This window comes from Haliotis asinina, chromosome 6 (genome assembly GCF_037392515.1).
Source record: "Haliotis asinina isolate JCU_RB_2024 chromosome 6, JCU_Hal_asi_v2, whole genome shotgun sequence".
NCBI classification, from domain to species: Eukaryota; Metazoa; Mollusca; class Gastropoda; order Lepetellida; family Haliotidae; genus Haliotis; species Haliotis asinina.
The window spans coordinates 39,407,399-39,435,373 of NC_090285.1; the positions used below are offsets into that span (position 1 = coordinate 39,407,399).

The 27,975-nt window shown below is 40.1% G+C and overlaps 2 protein-coding genes across 3 annotated transcripts; both read left to right on the plus strand.

The window, feature by feature from the left end:
• The first annotated feature begins 529 nt into the window (after positions 1-529).
• Positions 530-17,608, plus strand: LOC137287237 (placenta-specific gene 8 protein-like). 2 transcript variants are annotated; one of them, XM_067819430.1, is made up of 4 exons: positions 530-598; positions 14,046-14,184; positions 15,691-15,830; positions 17,316-17,608. In XM_067819430.1, the coding sequence occupies exons 2-4, from the start codon at positions 14,076-14,078 to the stop codon at positions 17,406-17,408; spliced, it is 342 nt and encodes a 113-aa protein (XP_067675531.1). In that variant the 5' UTR covers positions 530-598; positions 14,046-14,075; the 3' UTR covers positions 17,409-17,608. The 2 variants fall into 2 exon arrangements, with proteins under 2 accessions (XP_067675531.1, XP_067675530.1); XM_067819429.1 differs by having other exon boundaries at positions 550-598; positions 14,043-14,184.
• A 5,659-nt stretch (positions 17,609-23,267) lies between these two features.
• Positions 23,268-27,452, plus strand: LOC137287659 (placenta-specific gene 8 protein-like). The gene is made up of 3 exons (XM_067820040.1): positions 23,268-23,405; positions 26,906-27,045; positions 27,360-27,452. Exons 1-3 carry the CDS (start codon positions 23,297-23,299, stop codon positions 27,450-27,452), a joined length of 342 nt encoding a protein of 113 aa, XP_067676141.1. The 5' UTR covers positions 23,268-23,296.
• The last annotated feature ends 523 nt before the right edge of the window (positions 27,453-27,975 follow it).

Below are 27,975 nucleotides of genomic sequence, written 5' to 3' on the forward strand. Positions count from 1 at the left end.
CCTGTAGTATGTACAATTGCATATATACTGTCAAATACTAGTATATAAAGTGTATGTATCACATAGATAGAGATGAACAAAGCACAGCTCCCTGTAGTACACCCGATCTTACGTATATTGTGAAGTATACAATATGCATGTACCCAATAGGTATTCTTGTAGCCAAACTGTCCTGAAGATTGTTTCAAACTGCAGCGTTATCATGGATATTAATAAACAACGAGTCAAATGTATCTACTTTGCAGTGTTGCGTCCGTTTAGAGTTTTCATTGTCATATCAGTTCCCATCCCAGCTAATTTGGGTTCTGTCACTGATTCATCTAGCTGTACTTTATTCCGAAGTTTATTTACTATACATATGTAAGGTTTTGCAACCAAAGTTTTATCCTACGATCGCTATGCCCTAATATCCTCTTGACAATTTCTATATATACTCATCATCTATCATAACCACGTCGACTCTCAGAGCTAACAGTGTTTATATCGCCAGGACACTGGAGTCACGTGATTCCGTGGCTGTGGAACGTGATTCACATTTACTTGAGCACACAGCAACCAACAGCCTTCCTGGCAGTAAGAAGGACTTTACTCTAACAAGGTGAGCTACCCGTAACTCAAAGTTTCATTCAAATCCCAGTACAAGTCTTACTCCTTACTATGGAAAGGTATGCGGTTAGGTTGAACAAGACTGATGTATGAGCATTTTATGCTGAAAATGATTAAGCGAATCTTTCATTTTAATTGTTCACTTATTACCACTCTGAGCACGTGCACATACATGTTGCCAAGGTAACGTCCAGATACCTCGCCCATGTCTCTTCTGACTAAATTACAGTCACATAATCGCACGCCGGTATACAGTAATATCTGAAAAGTATCTGGGTTAATAGGATATATTATACCTAACGGTTCTTTCCATTTAAATATTTCGAATTCCGCTAAGGATGTACACAATAATGGATAAACGTATCAGTGATAGTCAAGAAACTCGGCAATTCCAGTCGTCGAGTTTGCATGATACGATTCATGAAACCAAAACTATTGTTTTTACCTTTAAATACATCAACAGCTTAAGTATAGGAAACACGAAAGGCAAGAAAGTTAGCCAGTTATTTAAACAAATACTTAGCATGGACTGATTTGCAATGTCAGGGGGTAAGGTTATTCTGGTGTCGGTGACAGACGGACACGTCAATGAAAGCTGCCTCAAAGATGACCACCGCTTCCATAAGGTAAATTTTGAAAGCAGCCAGGATCTGTTTATGAGAACAAAACATCACATATGTATGCGAAAACATAAACAACTGCACAAAAAAACCCACAAAACAAAGAAACAATTGTCGACACCAATCGTGCAGTTTACGTTATGACAGACTGTAGTACCCATTACTAAAAACTATGAACTGTAACAATATAAAAAATGTGTTATTTGGAGCAAGAAGTGATGTAGTTTAGACAGCAAGCATGTTATACCTGCGAAAAATGTAATATACGTCACGCTGTGACTGTAACATGGTAAAGTTGTTTACAGTAAAAGTAAAAATATATTCATTCCCATTTTGTTTTCGTGAAAGGAAGCGTTTTGTTATCCAGTTTCTGATTTTAATCTTTGATACTTTATAAATGTGGTATGCGTGGTTCCGTCACTTCTGGATTTTGAATATTTTAACAGTGGACTGACGTGATTTTGTTTTTTCTGCGCTGTGCACTCTGAATAGCAGTTTCGTTGCGAAAGGCTGGTATACGTGGAAAATCATAAAATACTAGAGTCATAATTTGTGTATTTCGTCTACAGACACTATACTGTCGATGTCTCCATCTCATTACTCAGAAAAGAGACAATAGCATATGAATGTCACTTATAAACATTAAAACATTCTTATTTTCTCAGAGAATGGGGACAAATCAACTTACATATAATTATACAAGTTGGAAAAAGCGGAACGTTGACATAATACCTTGATGATAAGAAGGGTTCCTTCTGGTCGAAAAAAATATTTCGCCATCGTTGATAAATTCGACGTTACACGATTCACCTGCATATAAGCACACGGCTGAATCCACGGGGGCTTTTATTGCTGGAAATAATACGTCCTGGGTCCAACAACCGTACACTGATATATGTATATGGATATCAGTGTACGGTTGTTGGACCCAGGTCGTACCCAGTGTACCCAGGACCCAACCGTACACTGATATATGTATATGGACATCAGTGTACGGTTGTTGGACCCAGGACGTACCCAGTGTACCCAAGACCCAGCCGTACACTGATATATGTATATGGATATCAGTGTACTGTTGTTGGACCCAGGTCGTACCCAGTGTACCCAGGACCCAGCCGTACACTGATATATGTATATGGATATCAGTGTACGGTTGTTGGACCCAGGACGTACCCAGTGTACCCAGGACCCCGCCGTACACTGATATATGTATATGGATATCAGTGTACTGTTGTTGGACCCAGGACGTACCCAGTGTACCCAAGACCCAGCCGTACACTGATATATGTATATGGATATCAGTGTACGGTTGTTGGACCCAGGACGTACCCAGTGTACCCAAGACCCAGCCGTACACTGATATATGTATATGGATATCAGTGTACTGTTGTTGGACCCAGGACGTACCCAGTGTACCCAGGACCCAACCGTACACTGATATATGTATATGGATATCAGTGTACTGTTGTTGGACCCAGGACGTACCCAGTGTACCCAGGACCCAGTCGTGCACTGATATATGTATATGGATAGCAGTGTACTGTTGTTGGACCCAGGACGTACCCAGTGTATCCAGGACCCAAACGTACACTGATATATGTATATGGATATCAGTGTACGGTTGTTGGACCCAGGACGTACCCAGTGTACCCAGGACCCAGCCGTGCACTGATATATGTATATGGACATCAGTGTACGGTTGTTGGACCCAGGTCGTATTATCTTAAGCAATACAAGCCCTTGTGAACAGTACACTTTCGTGTCGATTTAATTTTCTAGTTGTTTGGAATACTTACTTAGTTTCTTTGGCAGGAATCCAAATTCAGATCGATGCTTGTATTTTATGATTTATTCACTGTTATTTACATATTTCTCTGCATTTAAGCACGGGTTTGTATTCCTTTCCTCGCTGACTGTTGGGTAGCCAAGTGATTAAAGCGTTGACTCTTCACGTCGAAGCATGGGTTTGAATCTCTACACGGGGACAAAGTGCGAATTTCATTTATGGTGTAAAAATATTTATGGTGTAATATTTCGGGTCTTCCTATAACTGATTGCATAGTTCCAGATAAAACACTCATTCACTCGCTATGTCAAATTGTACGTCACCATTTACATACAAAACTAACTGTGTTTTGTGAGAAAATACAGAAACATTATGAATACTTTTGTTCTAAAAATATCACTATAATGGAATGTTAAAAGCGATGCCAAGTATTCCCTATGTGTATCCATAGCAAAGCTTCATGTTACAAAAATGTAAATGATTCGTATTAAATTTGTCAAATCTGTTAGATCAAAGTGTATTTACATAAAGAATATCGGTTTATTACGCTTACGAATTAAAAATAATGAGATAAAAACATACGTTACGGACGTCACAGGGCGGGTTTGTTTTCGTTTGAAACATCACCATAACGTCACATATAGGGTTCCCTGCAGTGACACAGCGACCCCTCCCGATCAACTCTGTAGCTGGGAGGAAGCAAGCGCAGTGTGAAGCCTTAGCACCATAACTTTGCATTCTAACCGTAACGCCTGAATATTTGATAATCAAGTTAACATACACCATCTTCTTCACTTCATAAAGGTAAGACATGATAAGTGTAGTACTGCTATAAGTAACTTTAGAGCTTTTGCGCTAAGCAAATGTCGAGATCGCCTTTTACAGTAATGTTGTTTAACAAGCAAACAAAGAGTACCCTCTGCCTTAGAAAGGCAATATGCTTGTAATTAGAGTTATCTGTAATTATATTACAGAGACAGTTTACATGGAATGTTCTGTTATTTATGTTGCGAAATAACAGCTTTATCTTCTGCATAGTGTGGTTAGGTAGCCACCTGGTTAATGCATTCGATTGTCACTCCGGGCTCGATTCCTCACAAAGGTGCAATATGTAAAGCCCATTTCTAGTGTACACCGCCGTGTTATCGTTGAAATATTGCTGAAAGCGGCGTAAGCCTTAACTCACTCACTCACGGTCTTCTTAAGTTGTTTGTCCGTGGTTACTAAGGCACCAAGATAGTGTAGCATACCAACAACCCCAGTCTAGTAATCTTCTAAACGGGATGTCTTGGAAGTGTACACACCGAGTGTGACAGAATAAATCTACCGGGATTTATTCCATAGAGAATATACGGGTTTTGCTCTCTGATAAAAGTAGCCTTTGACTATAATACATTTATCGCTTCTGTCAGTTCTATTCCTGAAACAATACACTGCGGTCTAATATACTCGTATTTTAAGCGGTCGATAGCTTGACACACACTTCTCCGTTACAAACAGGTACCCCCGTCTCATACTGTATTTTGTATTTTACATTGGTTACATTGTTGTGGACCCGTGAAGGTCACGGAGTAGAATAGGCCTTCAGCAACCCATGCTTACCATAAAAGGCGACCATGCTTGTCGTAAGAGGCGACTAACGGGATCGGGTGGTCAGACTCGCTGACTTGGTTGACACATGTCATCGGTTCCCAATTGTGCAGATCGATGCTCATGTTGTTGATCACTGGATTGTCTGGTCCAGACTGGACTATTTACAGACCGCTATATATCTGGAATATTGCCGAGTGCGGTGTAAAACTAAACTCACTCACTCACAATATTGTTGTGTTGCGAATCCTCTCGTCATCGAGACTTTTAGTAGAAATAATTAATGTTATATAGTCAGCATCTTTCTTGATAGAGCGTTTGAATAAAGAAGGTGTTGTATCAAGGTGAAATGTTACGAATGGTGCATTTCGGACTACACTTCTTTCCTAAAGCGGCGTAAAACAATACTCCCTCTTTCTGAAGTACAAGTTCTATTACTTCTTTGGTAGCTTTTAACATGACACGATGCTTTGCGTACACAGTTTGTTTTCATAGCAATTTTACATTTGTCATTTGTCAGAGGGTAGGTTATTTGGGCTATCTGTTGTCAGACTTGCGCAAAGCATCGATGGTGGGATTGCCTAAAACCCAAGCCACTGGGAGATACTAAATATAGACTGCAGAATCTTGAAGCGAAGCCTGCACATATGGATAGATAAACATTCACTAACATGAACATATTTTACAGAAGAAAACTGTTCATAAAAAATAATCACATGGTATACTATTCAAAAAAAGAAACGCATAACCAAGAAATCTTTTACGAAAATGTTGTATCAAACATGCATCACCCGTCCACAGTTCACGAACTTTTGCATCAATTTAGAAGACGGAAATATCCCAGGCTAAGTAAACTTATCCTCAGTACTTTTCGTTACACTCCACTACTGAGTCTAACAAAACCTTATGGGAGGTCGCGTCAGGTAACCGTTGAGATTGACCAATCAGAACACAGCTTACCAATTCGCGAAAGTGCACATTCGCACATCCCTTTAGAATTTTTTATCTCGAAAAGGTTCGTACCCGAACGATTCCGAATGCTATTTAGCGTACGATCGCTTCTGGGTGATGCACACGGCGTACGTACTGCCTTGACAACGGTGAGTAAACAGTCGCTAAAAATAGTGTCTTTTGACAATATTCAAGGATGTTTTCTTGCGGAAATATTTGCTAATGGTAACCATGTCAACAGAAACCCCAAAGCGTATATACTGCAGGTCAAATAACTGTGTTATATGCTGATTTGTGTTTGTGGAGAGATCTGTGTCGGTCACCTGCATATTTTGAAAGTACCTCCGATCCCTAAATAGTAGCCGTTGTCTGATTGGTTAAATCTATTTAACCGTCTCGCATTTGATTGGACTGTCATTGGTTGCTCAAAGGTTACCTGACGCGACCTTCTACTAGGTTTTGTTAGACTCAGTGGTGGAGTGAAACGAAATACACTGAGACTAAGTTTACTTAGATTGGAAATATCCAGACAATCAAGTGGATCATTTTAGATAACGGACACGCTGAGCGCCGTGGTGACAGTGCAGACTCTTTGTTACATAATTTCAACTGGGAGGTGAGTTATTTTGCGTTGTGGTGGTTCCTTTTTAATCCTTGTAAGAAATACAATCACCATCAACCTTTTCAAGTAAAATACATTTTTCACTTATGAAATGGTGTAAAATCATGTTGGCATATTTTGACGACTGTTTGAAGACAAGATATAATCAACAGATTTATAAAAATACAAAATGCCCATGTGTTTCTTTTTTGTTAGATAGTGTATAATGAAAAGAGACCCAGAGAGTTTCTTCACTTTCCTGAAACTATGGAAATCTTGCCATATTAAGTGGACTTTCTTGGATGTATTTATCTCAGTATGGAAGTCAAACTTCAAACCTTCACAAGTGTATATCCTTGCCAATGTTTGATTCAAAACATCTTGTGTGGTCATAAAGTACAAAGAAAATTATGACTACATACTGAGTTTCCCCGTAGAAAAGCCACTTTCCTGATGTTATCTGATTTCTTTGATGTCTAGTTGTGAGGGTTACTTACTGCCCCTGGTTTGTGACGTGTGACGTCTTGAGCAGGAAGTGGCCTTGATTTAACTTCTTTTCTTCCCTTGAATAGCCTATTGGAGCTCATGATTAACATGAGTTAGAAATCTGACAAGGTGGCACTTTGTTGTCTCACTCCGAGAGTGTGGGTTTGGATCCGGGTTACGTGTTTTCAAGGTTGTAATAGTTTACAACATGCGGCGGTGGGGTACGTAGTCTAAGGCTAGTGGTTAAGGCGTTCGCTTGTCACGCTGGAGACCTGGGTTCAATCTCAGGAGCTGATACTCAGGAGCTGATACTGTTGGAATGTTGCGAAAGGTGACGTAAAACTATTGTAACCTTCTAATTAACTGGACTCACTCACTCAGTTGATAGGTATGCGAATACGACCGCCCGCCCTTTTGTTCATCTATATATGTTACGACAAAGGCGTTTGGGTAATCTAGTAGTTACAGCGTTTGCTCGTCAAGCAGAAGACACGGTTTTGATTCCCCACAAATCAAATCATTCATCACACAACCATCTCTTTCCCTGCTGATTGGGTTCCGTCCTATTGTGCAACTCTGTACAATAACCAGTCCAGAATTTTTAGACTAACTCATTCAACTGGATATATAGATATTGTTTTATCTGATATATCTAATCACTTGTATATTGTAACACTACGCTTCTTCTAATCCTTGCAAACACGTTCGTACAGTGTGCTCAGTCATGTGCTCAGTCATGTGCGCAGTCATGTGCGCAGTCATACTGCATGTTCAGACAAACGGAAATCGCGGAAAACTCAAAACGAGGCTCGACCGCTAGAAACGTCTGGCGGTCTTTCACGGCCTTGATATTACATCAGTCGCATTGTACGTGACAAAAATACACTTTGTAAGCGCAAAGAACACATAAGAGGTTTAACCAGTGAGCCAAATGAATTGTGATTCATTGTACGACCTCTTCTAACAGGACCAGTCGTATCGGCTGAAAAATAGGTCATAGTCTGTATTGGTTAATGAAACTCATGCATCGGTTTGAATGTGTAGACCTCAGTTTTTCTGTACCCCGACGTGACATGACTGGAATATTGCTAAAGCGGCACAAAATTTTACACCCTCATTATAACAACGTCCTATGGATCATCTAATCCAAACCATAATCATCCGTATCCGAGCGTCTTCTCGTGTCTGAAAGCCATCTAATCAATTTCCCTTCCGACCAACCCTGTATTGTGATGGCCCGAAATGAAGTCCAGACGTCCATTGGCTGTCATAACTGGGCCGGGCACTTCTTTCCGTTTAGGTTCGGCCCCATCATACATATTTTCAAAGACTAAGCGTTGGTCTAGAAAACAATCACGTTGCTTGAAAGGCGTTCCCCGGAAGACAACTGGACAAATTATCTTGATGTGATTGGCGTAAACGTCTATTGATCAAATAGTTTCCACATATCGCTCATTGTTGAGCGCCTTATCAGAGTTGACCCCTCCTGGGGACGTCCATGTCGCCCAACGACTACCCGGACTGTGCTGAGTTCTTGACTCAGATAACAGTTCGTCCACCCTTGTGTTTGGCGTTGTGTTGCCCCAGTTCTGACCGAAGTGGTTTTCGGTTTTGTTGATAGTTACAGTCACAACAGTCAGCCAGTCTAACCTAGCGTATCCAAGGTTAGAAGCATGACAGCATGTGCTATCCAAACATTAAAGGAATATACTCAGTAAGTGTAGAATATCTGTTCAAATCAAAACAGACGTGTCAGGCAACGTTAAAATGTCAGGCACACTACATTATTCAGAGGCCTGTTTGCTTATGCATGGTGTCACAAAGGTCGTCTTTCTGTAACAATGTCATCATTACTTAACTCACTCACTCGTTTTTCTGTAATGATCGGACGGTGACCTAGTGATTAAAGTGTTAAGGCTCGAGTTAGATTTCCAACATGGGTGCAATGTGCGAAGCACGTTTTTGGTGTTCCACGCCTCAATGTTGGAAGAATATTGATAACCCCATAACCCCACTAACTCTGTATTGATCATCGTCTCAGAGTCGTAAGACGATCTCTATGTTACGACTGTCAAAGATCTCTGTCTGAAGTCCCTCACGCAATGTCTGCTGAAGTCCTTCAAATGAACTTTAAATCTACCATACGATCTCTGTGTTCTCTTATATTATCTCCGTGTTACGTTCGTCAAATGATCGCCATGCGAGGAATAAATGACTTCCATGTCAAGGCCGTTTAATGTCCTCTTTGTCAAGTAACAGTCAAGTAATAACAAACCTGGCTTCCAAAGCAGGGCGAACGTAGATCCGAACCCATGTTCACATGTTCTGTTACTCCTAAAGTACACAAACTTTGCACAGGATATTGCAGTGCCTCGCTGGTCTAAGCTGGCTTCAATATTTGCCCCCATTCGGCGTGTTTGTATGACGTTACCTACTAACTACAGTATAACAGTAAAACCATATGTTCGTATCCCTACAACGGTGGGGGACGGTGGGGGGTAACCAGTGGTTGAAGCGTTCGCTCCTCACGCCGAAGACCCGGGTTCGATTCCCTACATGGGTCCGATGGAGCCCATGGGAGCCCATTTCTGGTGTTTCCCGCTGTGCTATTGTTGGAATATTGCTACATGAGGCTTAATACCAAATTCCCTCGCTCTCTGGGGGTACCGTTATACACTTATGCTCATGAAGCTTCAGTCTTGCTGTCAAATTCGGAAGCATATGTTCAATGATAAACGAAACCCTCAGTTCTATATTCACAAACTCTGCCCAAGTCCATCTCTCTAGCCTGATCTTCATCACATCTTGCAACACACTGCGAAGATTAGGTCAGATGAGTGAAAAATTACAGCAAAACTGTAATGTGCAGTACAACAGGTCAAAAAGGACAGAACAGAAAATAGTCCAACCACTTGGACCTCATTGAAGACCAGCCCGTTTTATACAGCTTTGTATCGTTGTATGATTACAGATATATTGTGGATAGAAGAAATGAGATAGAGAAAAATAAAGTAAGAATGAACAAAGTAAGTGGCCGGATGAACAAGAATATTACAAAGAAATATTGGAACGAATATGGCCAAATTAGACAGTCAGGAAAAATATCTAAGAGAGACTGAAAAAGTCTTACCGACACAACCACTATAGTCGACAAAGTGCTTGACATGTGTGGTAGAATGATCGTTTTCATGGCCTTACCTACCCATTCCATGGCCTTACCTACCCATTTCATGGCCTTACCTACCCACGAGACAACCTCGTAGTAACAAAACTCTCACAGAAGTTACCACATTTATAATCTATCAATAAGAGCACGTGCTGATTTTGTCGTCTGCGCCATGCGTTTCCACGACTACAGTCCAGCAGGTTGAATTCTTCGTCTGCACAGTACACACTGCTGCGGTCGTTATCTCCCGCAGATTGCGAAGAAACAAAAGCTGTGAATTGCTAATATGCTAACCGTGTTTCCCCGTCGATTTAAATCGCAGACAAAGGAAAAGCAACTCCACAATGTCGTAACTGTTATTTGGGCGTCAGTACAGAATAGGTCAAAACATGGTTCCTCGTCTTGAAATTGAAAACAAATAGGTACATAGGCATATTAAGCAGCGTGTATCATTTCATTACATTGTATAAAATATTCACCTAATTTTACAATAGTTTTATTACTATTGTAAGTAAGTGTCTAAGTTGTAGGACATTAAGGATTTTCCAATAATATTAATTAACGTAATATTTATGTTCCTTAATATATATGGGAAAAATCAAAATGAAATGCTAGCGCTCTTAGTCTTCGAGTCGATTAAGAATAAATAATGATAAATAATTAACACCGTTTCTTTCTTCCCTTATAAGTAAACCCTACAACAGTCACTTACAAATTATGTTCGTTCCACATTGTCTTTGAAGATGCTAGCTAAGGCTCTCCCTTCGCTTTTTTCCGTCGAAAGATGCTAAGCCAAAGAGGGGTTGGACTCCTTACTAACCACATAACATTAATGTACTGGTACATATACATTCAAGGATAAACGCAACATCACGTCTATACTCACCGAGATTTATTCTGTCTCACTCCATCTCTCAATCTGCAACTTCAACACAAGGCCCCGCACACCTATACCACACAGGGAGTTATCACAGCAAACATCGATCAATAGATTAACACGCTGATTGATTGATTAATTTTATCTTTCACAGCGGATTTGACAAAGGGTAGTCTTTATGTATGTAGATTTTCTAATCTACACTGAATAGACCTTGTTGTATTGTGCCTGTGTTACAACGTCCTTAACCGCTAAGGATTAACAACCTCTTTTAATCAGTCTGTTTTAATTTCAATATTTGCATTTTGTTGTATTTGTTGTAGCATTCAACATGATTGTTTTCGCCGTGAAGTGTAATGAGACATACAACATACACTAGGTCGCATTTTGGGCGTGGAATATGATTCACGCTGCCAGTCTATAAAATCACTACATATTACAGTCATGTTTTGAATTCACTGTAAGTATAGCAGATCATTTGTTTTTCAATAAGTTTCAAAATGTAAACAAATATTATAATAAACCAATTAGGAGGAAAAGACAAAATATAAAGACGTACATTGATTTCGTTAACTTTCAGTCCGATCATTTTTTACCATTGGCAGATGGTTAATCTTCAATATGTCTATTTGTTATCATAATAATGAAGATGGAAATGTTATCGAGTAAAAACGATTCCATCTTTTTTTTATCAGTCTACCACTGATACTACAGTTGCGCATGCCGACGGCGCAGCAGAGATCACAAACCAGCAAAGAATTATGGGATATCATCGTGTAAAGACAAAACAATAACCAGTCCACGGAAATTGGTCTGGATCAGTGCCCATTTATGTGTAAATGTATTAAGTATTAGAGCACAGATGAGTGCACACACACACGCACACGCACACACGCAAGCACACACGCACATACACGCACGCACGCACACACACACACACACACACACACACACACACACACACACACACACACACACACTTACTCATATGGCAGAGGACACCAGAAATGAACTTCACACATTGTACCAATGTGGAGATACGAACCAAGATTTGTCGGCGTGACAAGCGAACGTTTTAACCATTAGGCTACCCCACCGCCCCAACAATACATAATGACACAATCTCTTTTTCATCAATTCCGTCAAAGAAAGATGTATTTACATGTGGTTGTGCATTTAATAGTGCAGTGTTCATTTCACATGCACTTAACTTTCTTGCCAATAATTACGACATCTATTCTATATACTTGTCACGTTGAACTGATCATTGTGTGAATTACACCTCAAGTAGTAGTTGCTGAGTAATGATTTATACAGACACTTTCTTCTTGGTTACCGGTTGAGCACTGTACTTGTTCCCAGATCAACACCTTCATTTCAGCGGCGGGGGGTAGCCTAGCGGTTAAACTGTTATCACACTAAAGGTTCAGGTTCGATTCTCTACATGGGTACAATGTGTGAGGCGTAGTTCTGGTGCCCCCCCATCTTGATATTGCGGGAATATTGCGGCGTAAAACCATACTCACTCTCTCTTCACTTCAGGGTGTATGGAACCATCACAATCCCACCTCAGCAAGTTAAAGAGGCAACAAAACCCTTTCCACATCCATGAGAAATCTTTTCTACAGGCAGAGTCGATTGTACTAATGTGGTTATATCATGAGTACATACTAGTTTCAGCAGTATTACTGCTGTATATTTTTTATAAACGAATCGAGTCTGGACCAGACAATCCAGTGATTGTCACAATGTGATACGATGACAGAGCATGTGTTTATGAATCAGTATGAAATAGTAAGGCTGTATAAAAAAAATTAAATGTTTCTCGTACACATTTTTTTCAAAGGTGACGAGGGCGGTAGGACTATTTTTTTAAATTTTTGATAGTGACGAGGGAGGAACACATATTTATTTTTTATCTCTCAGAAATACAGTGTGGCAGTACAGTTTAGCAAATGATGATCAGTTGTAGATTCAGTCATACTCGTTCTTACAGACACTCATTCTTATAGTGGACAAATGGATGATCAGGACGCGGCGAAGTCAATTTTTTTCAAATGGCCATAAAAAAAATGTTATGCTCGCAAATAAAAGTGACACGCCGATCCCCGAGAAATATTTCACTTTTTTTCTTTAGGCTGACGATACCAGGTGTTCGCAGTCTCCACATCACAAATCAATCTGTTTGTCTAATACAGTTGGCAATTCAAACCAGTCTGCCATGACCAAATCAACTTTAATATAAATTTCAGCTTCTTGGCACATTGGCACAGAAGTTGACATGTCTAAATCAATAGTTGTTTAACTAATACAGCATTAATGGACAGGGCGATGGGGTAGCCAAGTGGTTAAGGGTTCGCTCGTCACGATGAAAAAACAGGTTCGATTCCTCACATGGATACAGTGTGTGATGCCCATTGCTGTATGTATGTATGTATGTATGTATGTATGTATGTATGTATGTATGTATGTATGTATGTATGTATCACAGTCAGTTAAAAACGTCGACGTGATCACTTCAAACATTCCCCACTGTCCACTACATTCACCCGTTCACAGTAACCAGCAAGACAAACAACCTTATTACAACCTGTGATAGCACAAGTCACGTCCTACCTAACTACCGATAGTTCTGTTTCAGTTTCACAACACAATGCTATGCCTAGCAACCTTATCTCATGACAAAACCATTGCACGCGGATTTACAAGTACCGATGACGCCATTCTATTTCGCAATTGCGAAGTATATATATTTATGTCCTTGTATGAAGCTATACCAGTATACTTCCAACTAAGCGGTATCTGTGACAGGTATATTGAAATGTGTTTGTGGACAAAACCACGAAATGGAGATTCAGTCTGTAATCAATGGTGGAGTCTACCTGTGTTCACTGGAACGACGGACGTGTTTGGAACGTTAGAAAAGCACAAAACTAAATTGAATTCCAGATGATCTCAAATTTAAACTTTGTTATTCGGATATATCTTAATTCTGCCAAAAGATTAGCTGCACAAATAATTGACGTGGGTTTAATGTTTGCTTTCTACGGCAATTGTCATACCCGATAGGCTCTTGCTACAACCTGAGATACAGGGAATGCAATATATTTCAGACTTCAAACTAAAATAATTTGTACATGTAATGTGTATTTCATTTGACTCAGAGAGATTGATATTCTGTGCTCACTTTTCAGAACATGAACGTTTTAGATGGCAATTATAAAATGACGATTAATGGGAGAGGTGAAACTCGATTCCTTGTAATCCACCCTTGTAATCCACCGCAATCGCAGTCCAAGAAAATGACAAATGGTTGTAGGGTCAAATTAGAATCTCCTAGCATTTCGTTTTACTTCCAGTAGCAGCCTGCAGCTCTCATCTCCTTAACAACAATGGCGGTCGTCACTCAGCCCACCGGAAACCCCAACCTTCTGGTCAGACCGGAAGGTCATCGAGACTGGTCAACGGGCATGTTCGGTTGCGCCACCGACTGCGGCTCATGTAAGTAACCAAAGTGAAGATGTACATGGTCAAGTAAACCAGGAGATCAAACATCTACCTTGTAAGTATAAGCCAAATTATCTAAGAGCATCGTTTCGTGTACCCCTAGCACGATCGCTGTTTATATTCTTGACATAGCCATTCATATTTGTTCAAAAGATCCTATTTCAAACGAATGTGCAGAATTTCGATCTGATAAAGAAAGAGAGTTTCACGAAAACATACTATAAGCTTAATGATTTGAGATCAACCGTTACGTGTACTTCTGGCGTGATTGCTGTTTATCAACAAAACACTTATTCATATTAAATCGAAAGAAGTTAATTGAATCAAATATGTCGATCTTAATTGAATCGAATGTGACTGATACGAGCTCCACGAACACCATCTCATTACTTTCAGGTAATTATATGGAAACACCACTTTCTTACAAAGCGAATTTTGATCGGATAGGGGCTCCCCGAAAACACCCCATTGCTATAAGTTAAATTATATTTAAGTACCACTTTCTTCAATGTACGTACAGGCATAGTACTGAAGATAGTTATTAATATTCATTCGAAAGACATTAATTGATATGGGTGTGTCGCACTTCGATGTAATGACGAAAATCGGATACTTAATGGGATGAATGTCTGTGTCTTGTGAACAGAACGCTGGTGTTTTTAGTCTTAAATATATGTGAATATTTGGCAGGGACGCATTCTGGTACCTATCTGTCAGATGGGACGTGGTCATGTTAGGAAACATTTTGAAGAAATTATTGTGTGTTTCTTTACCAAATATTTTCATACACTCATGAATGTCTGGAAATGACTGATTCATTTCAACATAGAGATACGATAAGTGCGAGCCTTTCATTGGATGGAGGTTATGAGACACCGGTCACAAGTGCAGGGGAGATAACCCACATTTCTTGAAATTGTAATTCATGCCTGCTGTTTTTGTAATTGAATTGTAATCGTCAGTTACCGTGTTCAGCACTACTGATAAGAAGTTACATACCACTAATAAGAAGCTGTATACTACTGATACGTTGAATCGCTAAGTTGAAAGCATCCTTAAGGAGAAGGGCATTTATGGTAATACAGTTATTGCATAGCGCAGTGACGTAAGTGTCTATAAACGTGAGTTCGCCCTTAAGAACTTATAACGGTTAACTTTTTGTCACGATTCTACCGGTCCCGGGGTAGAATAGGCCTTCAGCAACCCTTGCTTGCCATAAAAGGTGACTATGCTTGTCGTAAGAGGTGACTAACGGGATCGGGTGGTCAGCCTTGCTGACTTGGTCGACACATGTCATCGGTTCCCAATTGCGCAGATCGATGCTCATGCTGTTGATAACTGGATTGTCTGGTCCAGACTCGATTATTTACAGACCGCCGTTATATAGCTGGAATAATGCTGAGTCTGGCGTAAAACTGAACTCACTCACTCACGATTCTAACTGCAGTACACAGATCACCATTATCATCTCGCGTAAGTTCGTTGAACATTGTTGTCCAGGTCTCTGTACATGGTGTTGTCTGCCGTGCATGCTGTGCCGCCTAGCCGAGAGAATGGATGAATGTTGTATGATGCCATTCTGTGTTAACGGATCCCTTGTTGCCATGAGAACCAAAGTCAGAACCATGGGTGGGATTTCGGTAAGTAGCAACGCCTCACGCTAACCCGAATTGTAGACGTGTCTCCATTAGCCGCACCGAGATTTGCTGAAGTTGTTGGCACGATTAAGAATATTTGCACGGAGATTTCTTCACTGCAGCCAAATGGTGACCTTGGGATCGCTCTTAGGCAAGCGCTTTGCCATCTTACGCCAAAGGGTCGACAGACGGGATCCTTTACCAGACGACCGACATGTTGACAGAGCCATCGGTTACTTAGACTAAAATGAAAAAAGTGAAATGTTTCTCAGGCATGGACGCGTTACTTTCATTTGTGCGCGTAACAATTTTTTATTGTCGTTTAAGAAAAGATAATTTTTACTTAGCCTCCTCCCGATCATCCATTTGTCCTTTATAAGAATAAGTGTTTGTAAGAACGAGCTTGACTGAATCATTAACACGTGCTAAACTTCCAAGGCTGTATTTCTGAGGCAAAAAAGTAAAAATGTATTCCTCCCTCGTCAGTTTTTCCATCAAAAATTCATTCCAAAACAGAAGTCTCATTAACTTATTCAGACACTGACCTACTTTTCAGCCGATCCGAATTTTCTCGTGTGAAAGTGTAAATCGACACTTCAAACAATTCTAGTTAAACTGAATTTCAATTCCTTGTTTCATAAGAAAATGATATTTATAAATGAATTGTAATTATAAACTTTAACAACACCGTCTTTCTATACTTTATGTCGAGGTTCAGGCAGCATATCTTAACTATGGAATTGCAGACTGCCCCTGTTTGATGAGGTCGTAAAATAAGTCACAATGAATCTGGCTTACTGGTTAAACCTGTTATGTATTTTTTGCGCTTATTCACAGTAGTCCTGTGACGCACAACGAAGTTGAGGTAATATCAGTTCCGTCAGAGACCGCCAAACGTTTCTAGCGGCAGAGCCTCGTTTTGAAATTTCCTCGATTTCTAGGTTTCCGTTTTTCTGAGCTCGCTTTGCGACAGAGCACGCCGTACGACGTATTTGCTAGGATTAGAAGGAGCTTAGTGTTGCGATATTCAAGTGCATTGATTTATCAAATCATACTGATTAATATTTATGCATCCAGTTAACTGACATAGTTTTAAAATTCTGGACTGGTTATCGCACTAAGTTGCGCAACAGAACGGAACCAAGTAAACAGGAAACAAGACTGTTCTCTACTCAATGTTTTGACATTAAAATAAAGTTCGACCGAGCTCGTCAATTTTGAAAAATATGTGAGAGAAACATTTATTTTTTTATGAAGCCATAGACACAGGGGATTCATGTACTATGCATTTTTCCAAAGTCACCAATCTGCTACAGATAAATCAGCAACGATGAAGGAAGAATGAATGAATGAATGAATGAATGAATGAATGAATGAATGGGTGACGGAAGGAGTGAATGATCATGAATAAAGGGGCAAAGGAAAGACTGAAAGAAGGACTGAATGAATTAATGAATCTGAACCCCATTCCATCTCTTCCTTTTCCAGGGTTCAATCTGTAAAGATTGTCTTTCCGTCTCTTGCTGTGGACCATGCGTCATATGCCAGATGTCTCGTGAGATGGACAACATGGGCTTGTAGAGTTACCTCCCTTGAGCAAGATGTTGGCTCTGAAACCCAATTGTCTTGAACTCGTTGCTGTTAGAGACAACGATACTGCAGTCCCTCAGTGTCAACGCTTCTTATAATGATCTGATTGTGTTAAACTGTAAATTTTAACTGTGAAGTTGATTTGATTGTTAGTTTTAGGTTTTGTTTATTGTAATGAATGTAAGCGAAACTCGAAACACTGAACTGCTGTTAACATTCACCCAGATACCAGATTGTTCCGGGCACAAATTCTTACTAAGACAACAATACTATTTTCCACACAACTGACCACGTATCCTTTGCATATTGCCACAATAATCAGTACCTTTCAAAAAAAAGTTAATATTCAACCCACAATCGGTAGAACATCTGTACGATAATTTACAGCAATGTACGAACAATTCACACAAAAAATATACCAGTGAAAGGTTCACCTTGGAACATTCAATCGTTACTATCGTCATAAAATATGACTCATGGTTTGTTTCAAAGAGAACGAAGTCTCATGGAAACTCAACCTGCTAATAGATCTGGGAACACACCTGACGTTTACACATTATTACTGGTCGTTTGGGTAGCCGAGAGGTTGAATAGAGTTCGCTCGTCACACCGTAGGCACGGGTTCGATTCCCCGGGGACAATATGTGAAGTGCATTTCTGGCGTCCCCCAGTATTCGTAAAACCCGACTCATTCACACACTCACTCCAATTACTGATGTATAGTAATTCCGCCTTCTTTACTTTCTTAAACCACTAATCTCACTCGATCACGTGTATCTTGTGCATTTTCATCACCATTTTATATGTGTACCAGAGTAATGTTAGTCTTACATTTAGCAAGATGGAAACGTGTAGCATAATGTTGCCATAGTTTCACTGACCACTCTAGTATTGTTACATCAGACAACATTTTAATCTACAATGTTATGGTGAAGCCTATAAACGCTGAACTTACCATGGACATGACAGGATATATCTATATGCTTTATCTCTTAGTATTATCAGTCTATCTATAAGTATAGTTTGGATTTTAAAAATATACCCTTTTTGCCAAAATAAAAATATGAACATAATCCGTCCTTGTGTTATTTCTTCGACCTGTGTATATTAATTGTCCACATAGATGGATCGGCCATTCACTATTGCTCTACACTTCTGACAAGTAACAGGAAATAATAGGAGTAACCATGCATAAAACCCTTTGTGTAGAAAGGAACCCAAAGGAAGATGGGAGGTTCCTGAACCTGGGGATAGCACCTGCTGTACTATCATACCTATCCTATACACCTAGTTCAGGATCACCGAAAATTCGGACGGAATATTCTTCGTCACCTCTGTAATTGTGAATTAGATAACTGCGTGGTTCTCGTTATCTTTGTTTCTTTGTTCATTCTACTTAGAAACGGTTGAGCGTTGAAAGAGAACCCCTCCTCTCCTTTTACTCTCCCTTATCCTACTATACCCCATTACTCTTTTATTTTCCCACACTTTCATATCATGTCTCCCTTCACTGTCCTCATAAGTGTAATTTACAGACCCCCAACTAGTGGCTCCCTTGTTGCATTCTTCTTGGAGATTCAGGATTTTATTGATAACCTGAACAACAAACCCGGAAATATACATCTATGTGGCGAGTTTAATATTCACATAGATGAGCTGACTTACCCAAGAAGATTGATATCAATTCTTAATTCAAGGAATCTCATTCAAAATGTGATACTCCCAGATCAACGGCCTCTCCGTCCACAATCTATTGCTAAAGGCCCATTCTCACTTTACGACTTGTAGCAAAACTACCTGTAGAATCGACCCGAGAACATCCAAGTCGAACCATGCGAACGGGCCTTAATGCACAGGCGACCATCATTGATTGTGAGAAGAAGATCCAGTACTGGATGTCCACGCACTTTCTCCAACTCAACGCCGACAAGACAGAACTGATGTTATCTTCCTTATCCATTTGGTTATCTGTACATCTTCACGGCATTGTTTTTATTTGGGTGCCCTGGTACTATCTGCATGGTCTCAGTATGTTAACAAAAAAATCATTTTTACGCGTGTTTTGCCGTTGGAAACTAAGAAACAACCGTATATTTCATTATTATCACAGACTTCCTGACTGTACGTTTGGTGCATTAACTCTGGGGTAAGTCACGACACTGAACCGTTACAAAAAGTATCGTTTCCATAGTCCCTTCTCGCAGTGTCATAGTATTTTCTGAAATGATCATGAGCTCTGTGCCTTGTGCCTGTCTCATCATAAAGGGGTCTTTACCAGATATAGCACACGCCTAAAATTCATCATGTAGGGCGACTACATACTGTCCGTCACGGTCCGGAGATTCGTATTTGTTGGAAGGACACAATTACGTATGTTAATATGGTCAATGAAAACCTGAAATGAATTTGATACCATGTGACTATAATTATAATGACAATATTTCTATGTTCAGCGGTTACAAAATAAAAAAAAAATTCTATAATCATAATAGCTCCTTACCACATCACACGTTGTCAAACGCTTAGGAATGCATCACAAACACACACTGATCACATAGCGTCTCGTGGAAAGTCAATGTGACGCTGCCCCATCGTTGTGACGAACTCGTTTAATGGCAAGCCAATTGTGTACACGATAAATGCACACGAAGACACTTAGTTCAGCTCACAAAGGTGATTGTATAGGATCACATGTTCCCAAATGTTACGTCAAACTTAACTTAACATATGATGGTTTCTAAATGGCATTGTGTATTCATACCTAGGGGGAAGTATAGAGCGAGAAACGATTATTATTATTGCAATAGTAATACTCCACTGCGACCAGCTGTTGGATTAGTTTTTTCAAATCACTTATTTGAAGCCATTTCTAACATGAATATAAGGTTGATATGAAATGAAAACAAGCCGACAAGAGACCCAGATCATGTTGTTCAAGAGGTACCAAGGACGGATAATCAAGGTCAAGGTAAATCAAGGTAAATGAACCTGGTACTTCCTGTATTTTGCGCAGCGCAATTATCAACTGACGTCAATTACTAAACTATCGATAGTCACACATACTATCGATGCATCGTTAGAGCCCTATTCATACTTATTGAAACAGTTAAGGGGTGATCGTTTTTATTTCTAATTTCAGATCTGTATGAAACTATTCTCATAAAATGCATTCATTCCGTTTCGGGTTCATGAGCCTCACGTTTCAAATAGTTAAGTATCAGTGCTCTTTGAAGAAGAATCATTTTGGTAGAATTCAGTCAGGTATACTGTATTTTCAATGTAAAGGTTTTGCTGCTTGCACTGTGCACATTGAATGACATGTAAAACTCTCCTTGGTCCCAGTTCATATAACAGATTATATAGAGTAATGGAATTTTACAGGTAACGTACATGAAACAAGACCATCGTAAATTTGAAAGGCCTGTAAGTGAATCTCTGGCGTAGGATTCGCTTACAAATGTATACATTCTCCTGGCGTTGATGTGTAAAATAACAGAACAAATCAGAGGCGTTGGATACAGATTACAAACTATAGTTTATAGTGTGGACTAGAACAAACAAAAATTATCATAGAATCCACAAATTCCCAAGCATCGAAGCACAGGCAAATTGCAGCGTAAATTAACGCTGCGCAAAAGAGAGAAAAATGACCAGTCACCCTGTATGCGATCGAAGCGAGAAAAGTTTGGCAGCGTTCTTCCGTCGCTTCGGTTCGAAAAATATGTTTAATGTCAAAACAAAATATCGCCACCGTCAAAGGTAGAGACCAATTTCCTCACATGGGTGTGCTCTAAGACTTCAGACCTCATATTTAATATTTACTCAAGTAAAATACATTTTATTCAACACTTTTCAGCAATCACATAATTCTTCGTCTCCATTACTTCTGCCAGCTTCCGGTTCAACGGTGTGAAGGAACAGGGGAGTTAACTTTTGTTGAATCATATGTCCGCCAATATGTAAACGTAACCTCTCTTGCTTTCATTCACCCGCTACGTCAGAGGTATTATTTAGATCTAAATAAAATCTAATAAAAATGACGACATATAAAATAAATAATCTGCAACAATTTATTGGTAAAATTAGGCAATTTGATATTTCTTATTTATTTCTGTATAGTCTTGTTCCTTCAGTCCGCTGAACCGGAAACTGACAGGGGTAATGGAGACTGAGAACGATGTGATATGCCTCGAGTTGCGCTTGAAATGTTGAAGATAGGGGCGGCGGGGCAGCCAAGTGGTTGAAGCGTTCGCTCGTCACACCCGGGTCCGATTCAATTGTGCACGAGTACAATGTCTGAAGCCCATTTCTGGTGTCCCCCGCCACATGCATGATATTGCTGGAATATTGCTGAAAGTAAAATATTACTCATTCACTACAAATGGAGCTGAGTACATGTCTCGTTTTCTGATTTCATGACGTACTGAATCCTCTCAATCCCACCTCAACAAACAAGCATTAATCTCCATCTTACTATATGCGTACTTATATGGATCTTACTAATCCACCGCGTTGTAAAATACAGTAGGCGACAAATACGTATGACGTGTCCAAATCAAATCTTTGAGACAACAGTTGTTGTCTCAGTTAACTTCTCTACCTAGCCCTTACACACAACAGTCGTTTGACTAAGAGAGCATTTCATGGAAAATCCCGACGTGATCCAAGAGAGAATAGATCCACACCACACCCTCTTTGCTCGTTTAAATTCAAAACTATTCAGAACCTGTCGACAGTTCTGTTTAGTCTCACAACACACTGCCATACCCAGCAACCAAAACCACTACACTTTTTTGTACCATTACCGGTGACGCCATTCTATTGCACAATTGCTTCTCGTTGGAGTATATGTATGCCCCCTTACGTCGATATACTACTATACTCCCTTGAGGCGGTACCTGCGACAGGTAAGTTGAACTGTGTGTGCATATGTGGACTAAATTACGAAAAGTGAGAGTATATTTATGTCATCTCGTGAAGCTATACCTGTACACTCCCCTCTTAATGGTATCTGTGACAGGTACACTAATATTGAAATGTGTGTGGACTAAACCACGAAATGGAGAATCAAATTGAAATCAACGACGGTGTCTACCTGTGTTCACTGGAACGACAGACGTGTTTGGAACGTTAGAAAACACCACATGGCTCAGCTGAATTTAATGGTGATTACAAAATCCAAACTTGCATTTGGGATGTTATTCGGACATCTTTTCATTCTGCCAAAGCATTGGCTATACAAATAATTCATATGGGTTTAAATGTTTGTTTTTACTGTCATTGTCACACCCCGACACGCTCTTTCTACAACCGGAGACACAGGACATACAATATTTAAGACTTCTATCTATAATCATATATGTTTCTTTCCACTCAGTGAGATGAATATTCTGTGCTCACCTTTTGGAAAAGTAACGTTTTATATGGCAACTATAAAATCAAGATTAATGGGAGAGGTGAAACACGATTACTTGTCATCTACCACATTTGAGTCATTTTCGTTTTAATTTTCCCCGGGGTAGAATAGGCCTTCAGCAACCCATGCTTGCCATAAAAGGCGACTATGCTTGTCGTAAGAGGCGACTAACGGGATGTGGTGGTCAGGCTTGCTGACTTGGTTGACACATGTCATCGGTTCCAAATTGCGCAGATCGATACTCATGTTGTTGATCACTGGATTGTCTAGTCCAGACTCGATTATTTACAGACCGCCGTTATATAGCTGGAATATTGCTGAGTGTGGCGTAAACCTAAACTCACTCGTTTTAATGTTACCTTTTTAAGTTAACTGTAATCCAAGAAAATGACAAATGGTTGCGTTTCCCAGCGTTTCTTTTTACTTCCAGTAGCAGCCTGCAGCTCTCATCTCCTTAACAACAATGGCGGTCGTCACTCAGCCCACCGGAAACCCCAACCTTCTGGTCAGACCGGAAGGTCATCGAGACTGGTCAACGGGCATGTTCGGTTGCGCATCCGACTGCGGTTCATGTAAGTAAACACCTGTGTAAGCCAGCCAGGTGATTAAACATCCGTCAAATTAGTATAAGGTAAAATATGAGGGCCTCCTTTCGGATTATTTCTAGCATGATCACGGTAAATTCTCGATATAGTTGTTCATATTTATTCAAATGATGTTATTTGGAACGAATGTGTCGAATTTCGATCCAGTTGCGGAAGAGAGTTTTACTAACACCTATGCAAATACTTCAAGTTCAATTAAAATAACGCCCCACTTCATCGCTGTTTAATCTGCACATACTTATTAATAGTACTTACTATTCTAACCGGTCAAGCGACTCAAGTCATTCTTGCACATTCTTGCGTTTTAGAAGCCCTTTACAGACTGACGGGCAAAAGAAACTACACCAATACAAAATTGTCTCTGGGAAAATATAACGCGAAGAAATGTCAAACGTTGTGTAATTGTTCAACAACTCATTTGTCAATGGATATTCATAAAATTTACAGCATTTGGGGTTGACATTAGAAAGGTACAGAAATGAAGAAGGTGTGATTTGTAAATTTGCAGTTTGTTAACAGACTTATTGGAGCTTGTTGAAATGATCAGATCAGATCAGATCAGATCAAAGGAGTCATTATCCGACACAATTCAGTGTCAGTAACGAGTATGTCCTCCATATGCATCGACGCATGCTTGAACACGACGTCTAATAATAATAATAATAATCGCTTAATAACGTTGTTTCCAATGGCCTGCCACTTCACTATCAATGCATTTACCAAGTCTTGGCGATTTGCAGGTAGTGGGTTACGTGAACGAATATTTCTGTCTAGGTGATCACTCAAGTGTAAAATCGGCGAGATCTCTGGGGATCGAACTGGCCATGTTGTTATGCTGGCGAAAGTCCTGTACAATCCTGGCAGTGTGGGGCTGGCGTTATCTGGCTGAAACATGACACGCCGATGTTGCTGTAAGAATGGCAGCACAACAGGACGCAAAACTTGATCAATGTAACGCTGGGCTGTTATGTTTGCATCGAACACTACCAGCTGTGTCGTCAAATCTCTGCATATGCCGCCCCAGATCATGACACCCTCTCCACCAAAAGGAATCGTCTCTTGAATGCAGCAGGGCGCTGTTCTCTCACCTCTACGACGGTAGACTCGAGCCCGAACATCTGCAAGGAATAACTGAAAACGGTTTTCATCGGTAAACAGAATTCGTTGCCAATTCCGATTCTGTCAATGCTGCACAGTGCGGACCCACCTGAGTTTGTCACGTCATACCCAAGAATCTGTGCCAAGGGGATCACACCAGAACTGAAATCACCCAACCGTAAAATGGTGATAGATAAAGAGGACCTGTAGTTAAGAACTTGTCTACGTCACTTAGCTTCAAGTATTCAGAATATGTCCCTCTAGATTCATATTATTGGACATTATGTCTGTATGATTATGTAAGTTGGAACTGTTAATAGCATTAGGAAGATAGTTAGAACTACTTTGAAAATGAGTCCCACGCTGCCTCTAGATACAAACCTAATTCACCATTTTCATTGAAAACACCGAACTTTAGAGATCAACCATTCGTTCATTAATGTTGACAGGAAAACTGTTCCAGCAATATTATAACAATCCACATATTTTCAATGTATATGGAAATTTTCAGTAGTGATAAAAAACACCTTCATAGTTATTTTTGAATGTTTATTAACCATAGGTATAAGACATATGTCTTGTGTGGAGTTATATCCCTTTACTCGGGCACAAGTGCACATACAGATGTGTTGATCCTGGCTAGGTAGCCCAGCAGGGAAGGCAATTAAGCCGGACAGTGAGTGCATCCGGTTCTCTATAATAACACCGTATTTCATTGCGAGTCACAGTTTTTAAATAATAAACATTGTTTCCAATAGATGTATTCACAACATAAGCAGACACAAATCAGAATCATATGACATTGCATTATACACAATACATTTCAAGAAAATGCGAAACATATCAATGAACTTTGAAGTTAATGTACAGTTTGGGAAAGCATTTAATCCATATCAACTGAACTGATCATGTCAATCAGTTTTTCCCGAGAGGACACTTTAGTGTGTACTCCAAGTGAGGCAAGTTTGTCTCTCAAGTCAGCCACGCTCAGGTCATCTAAAGGTGGTTGAGTACTGGGGATGACATTTCTGATGTCATACTGTATAGCAGCCCTTTTCGCACTTCTGGCCTCTTGTAACTCAGATTCCCAGTACTCAAGCTTACGTTTAGTGTACTGTCGTTTTGGTCGCGCCAAGTGTGACCGACTTTCAACGCGTTTTCGGACAGTCATAGTCTCAATGGGACCATCCCACTTTTGGGTTTTCTGTTGATGAATCCTTTTGATGTCATCATTCATTTTTTCTAGAGCCTGTCCACTGAACCTACCAATGTTCCCGTGCCTCGACATGAACACAGTGACATGGTACACTAAACAGTGCATGTAGGGCGTGATGTTCTTAGATAAACACCCCTTCCTTTTCCGTCCTACTCTAAGTATCAGCTGTATCCACTCCTTAGCCATGTCGTATAACTGCTGTGCGTCGTTGCTTTCCTCGGCGATGACGAGGGGTCAAGGCCATCACACGGAATGGTCGATAAGCACGAATACCATAATGTCTCAGTCGTCTGGGAACTGTTCTTCGACTGACCACATGATTCAACGATGGTGCGGCTGATGACGTCACAGTGATGAAGAGATTACGAAGATGCAATAAACGCAGGTACCGGTCTTCATTGTCGGTGGGAACTCGTGGTCTGCCCCTCCTTGGTCTGTCAGTAGTGCTACCTGTTTGTCTCAGTCTTGTCTGCAGCCTTGTTATTGTTGTTCGAGTGCAACCAAAGATTCTTGCCACATGAGAATGCTTGGCCCTCAGTTGGAGCATTCCAATCCCCCTCTCGCGCTGATCTGCAGTCAATCTCGGCATATTGGTTGCAGTAATCTTCTTGTTTATGGTCTTGGAACATTGACTGCAAGGTTTTAAACCCACTACTATTTCCACCATGCGATGCTCGTGCATTACATTTTTCATCACTGAAACTGATTTTCGCATGAACCAGTGCATTTTCACATAACTCGTGCTCAAAATGATGTGTGTTGTATTTTTGAGACATGTTCATGTAACCTGGAAAGAACATTCAGTTCAAAAATTTAAAATACTGAAATCCGAAATTTGGTATATTTTCTTTTGCCCGTCAGTTTGTTTCTCACCTTGTTCTCATTTCACTCGCCGGTAGCGTGCATTCAATACATACTGAATCGAATACTCCAGCCTAATCAAAAATATGCGAGAAGTGTTTTTTTTCTTACATATGTTTAGGCGCTTGGATCTTCTTTGGTTCGCACTAATATGAACGCCTGTGAATGATTCTGTCCAACACACATGTGTAGTAATGCCGCGCTTTGAAATGTGATTTCGCGCCTAAGGGCCTAAAACAGTTTACAATAGTGTTGCGATGGTACACATGTAACAGTGATTACTTCTGTCCAGGTCTCTGTACGTGGTGTTGTCTGCCGTGCATGCTGTGCCGTCTAGCCCAGAGAATGGATGAATGTTGTATGATGCCCTTCTGTGTTTTCGGATCCCTTGTTGCCATGAGAACCAAAGTCAGAACCATGGGTGGGATTTCGGTAAGTAGCAACACCTCGAGCTAACCCGAATTGTACACGTGTCTCCACTAGCCGCACCGAGATTTGCTGAAGTTGTGGTCTTGGCACGATTGTGAATATTTGAGAGTAAATTTCTTCACTGCAGTCGAATGGTAACATGCCATTATGGAAATCAAACTCAAGTCCTCCGGCTCTTGGGTCTTCTACATCTCGGGGGCGACTGCCGGATCCCTTTATCAGACGACCGACTTTGAGTCCTCACTTGACTTGACCTTCATGACTGTGCACTCCACTGTTCCAAAATCAGCGAATGAATGCTCCTGTTTCATTTTCAGGGTACAATCTGTAAAGACTGTCTTGCCGTCATGTGCTGTGGACCATGCGTTGTGTGCCAGATGTCTCGTGAGATGGACGACATGGGCTTGTAGAGTTACCTCCCTTGAACAACAGAGTTAGATCTGTAACCCAGTTGCTTTGATCTCGTTCCTGGTTTAGACACTTAGTGTCAACGCTTCATGAGATAATCGATTTTAAAAGTCAAGCTGCAAAATTTTTTTTATTGTAATGAAATAGTTCTTTCATAAAAATCTGTCAGCGTGATAAAACAAACAATGTTATTATTATACAGCATTTGAAAAGGGTAAAACTATGCTCAACTTAACAGCTGTAAACATTCATATTTGTTAGCCATTGAATCTTTTTTAGTTTTCAATAGTTTTCAAAACATTTTTGAAACTATTTTTTTTAACGTACTAGAGTTTTCAAAACACAAATGTTTAGGACGACAACTTTTTCTGATATTATTTTCCTCATCACAGACCACGAATTCTGTATAACGCTACGATGTTTAGTACTTGGCATAATACGTTTTCTCTTTCTTCAAAACAACAATCGGTAGACCATCAAGCAATTCACAAACAACATACTGATGAAAGGTTCGCAATACGCTTT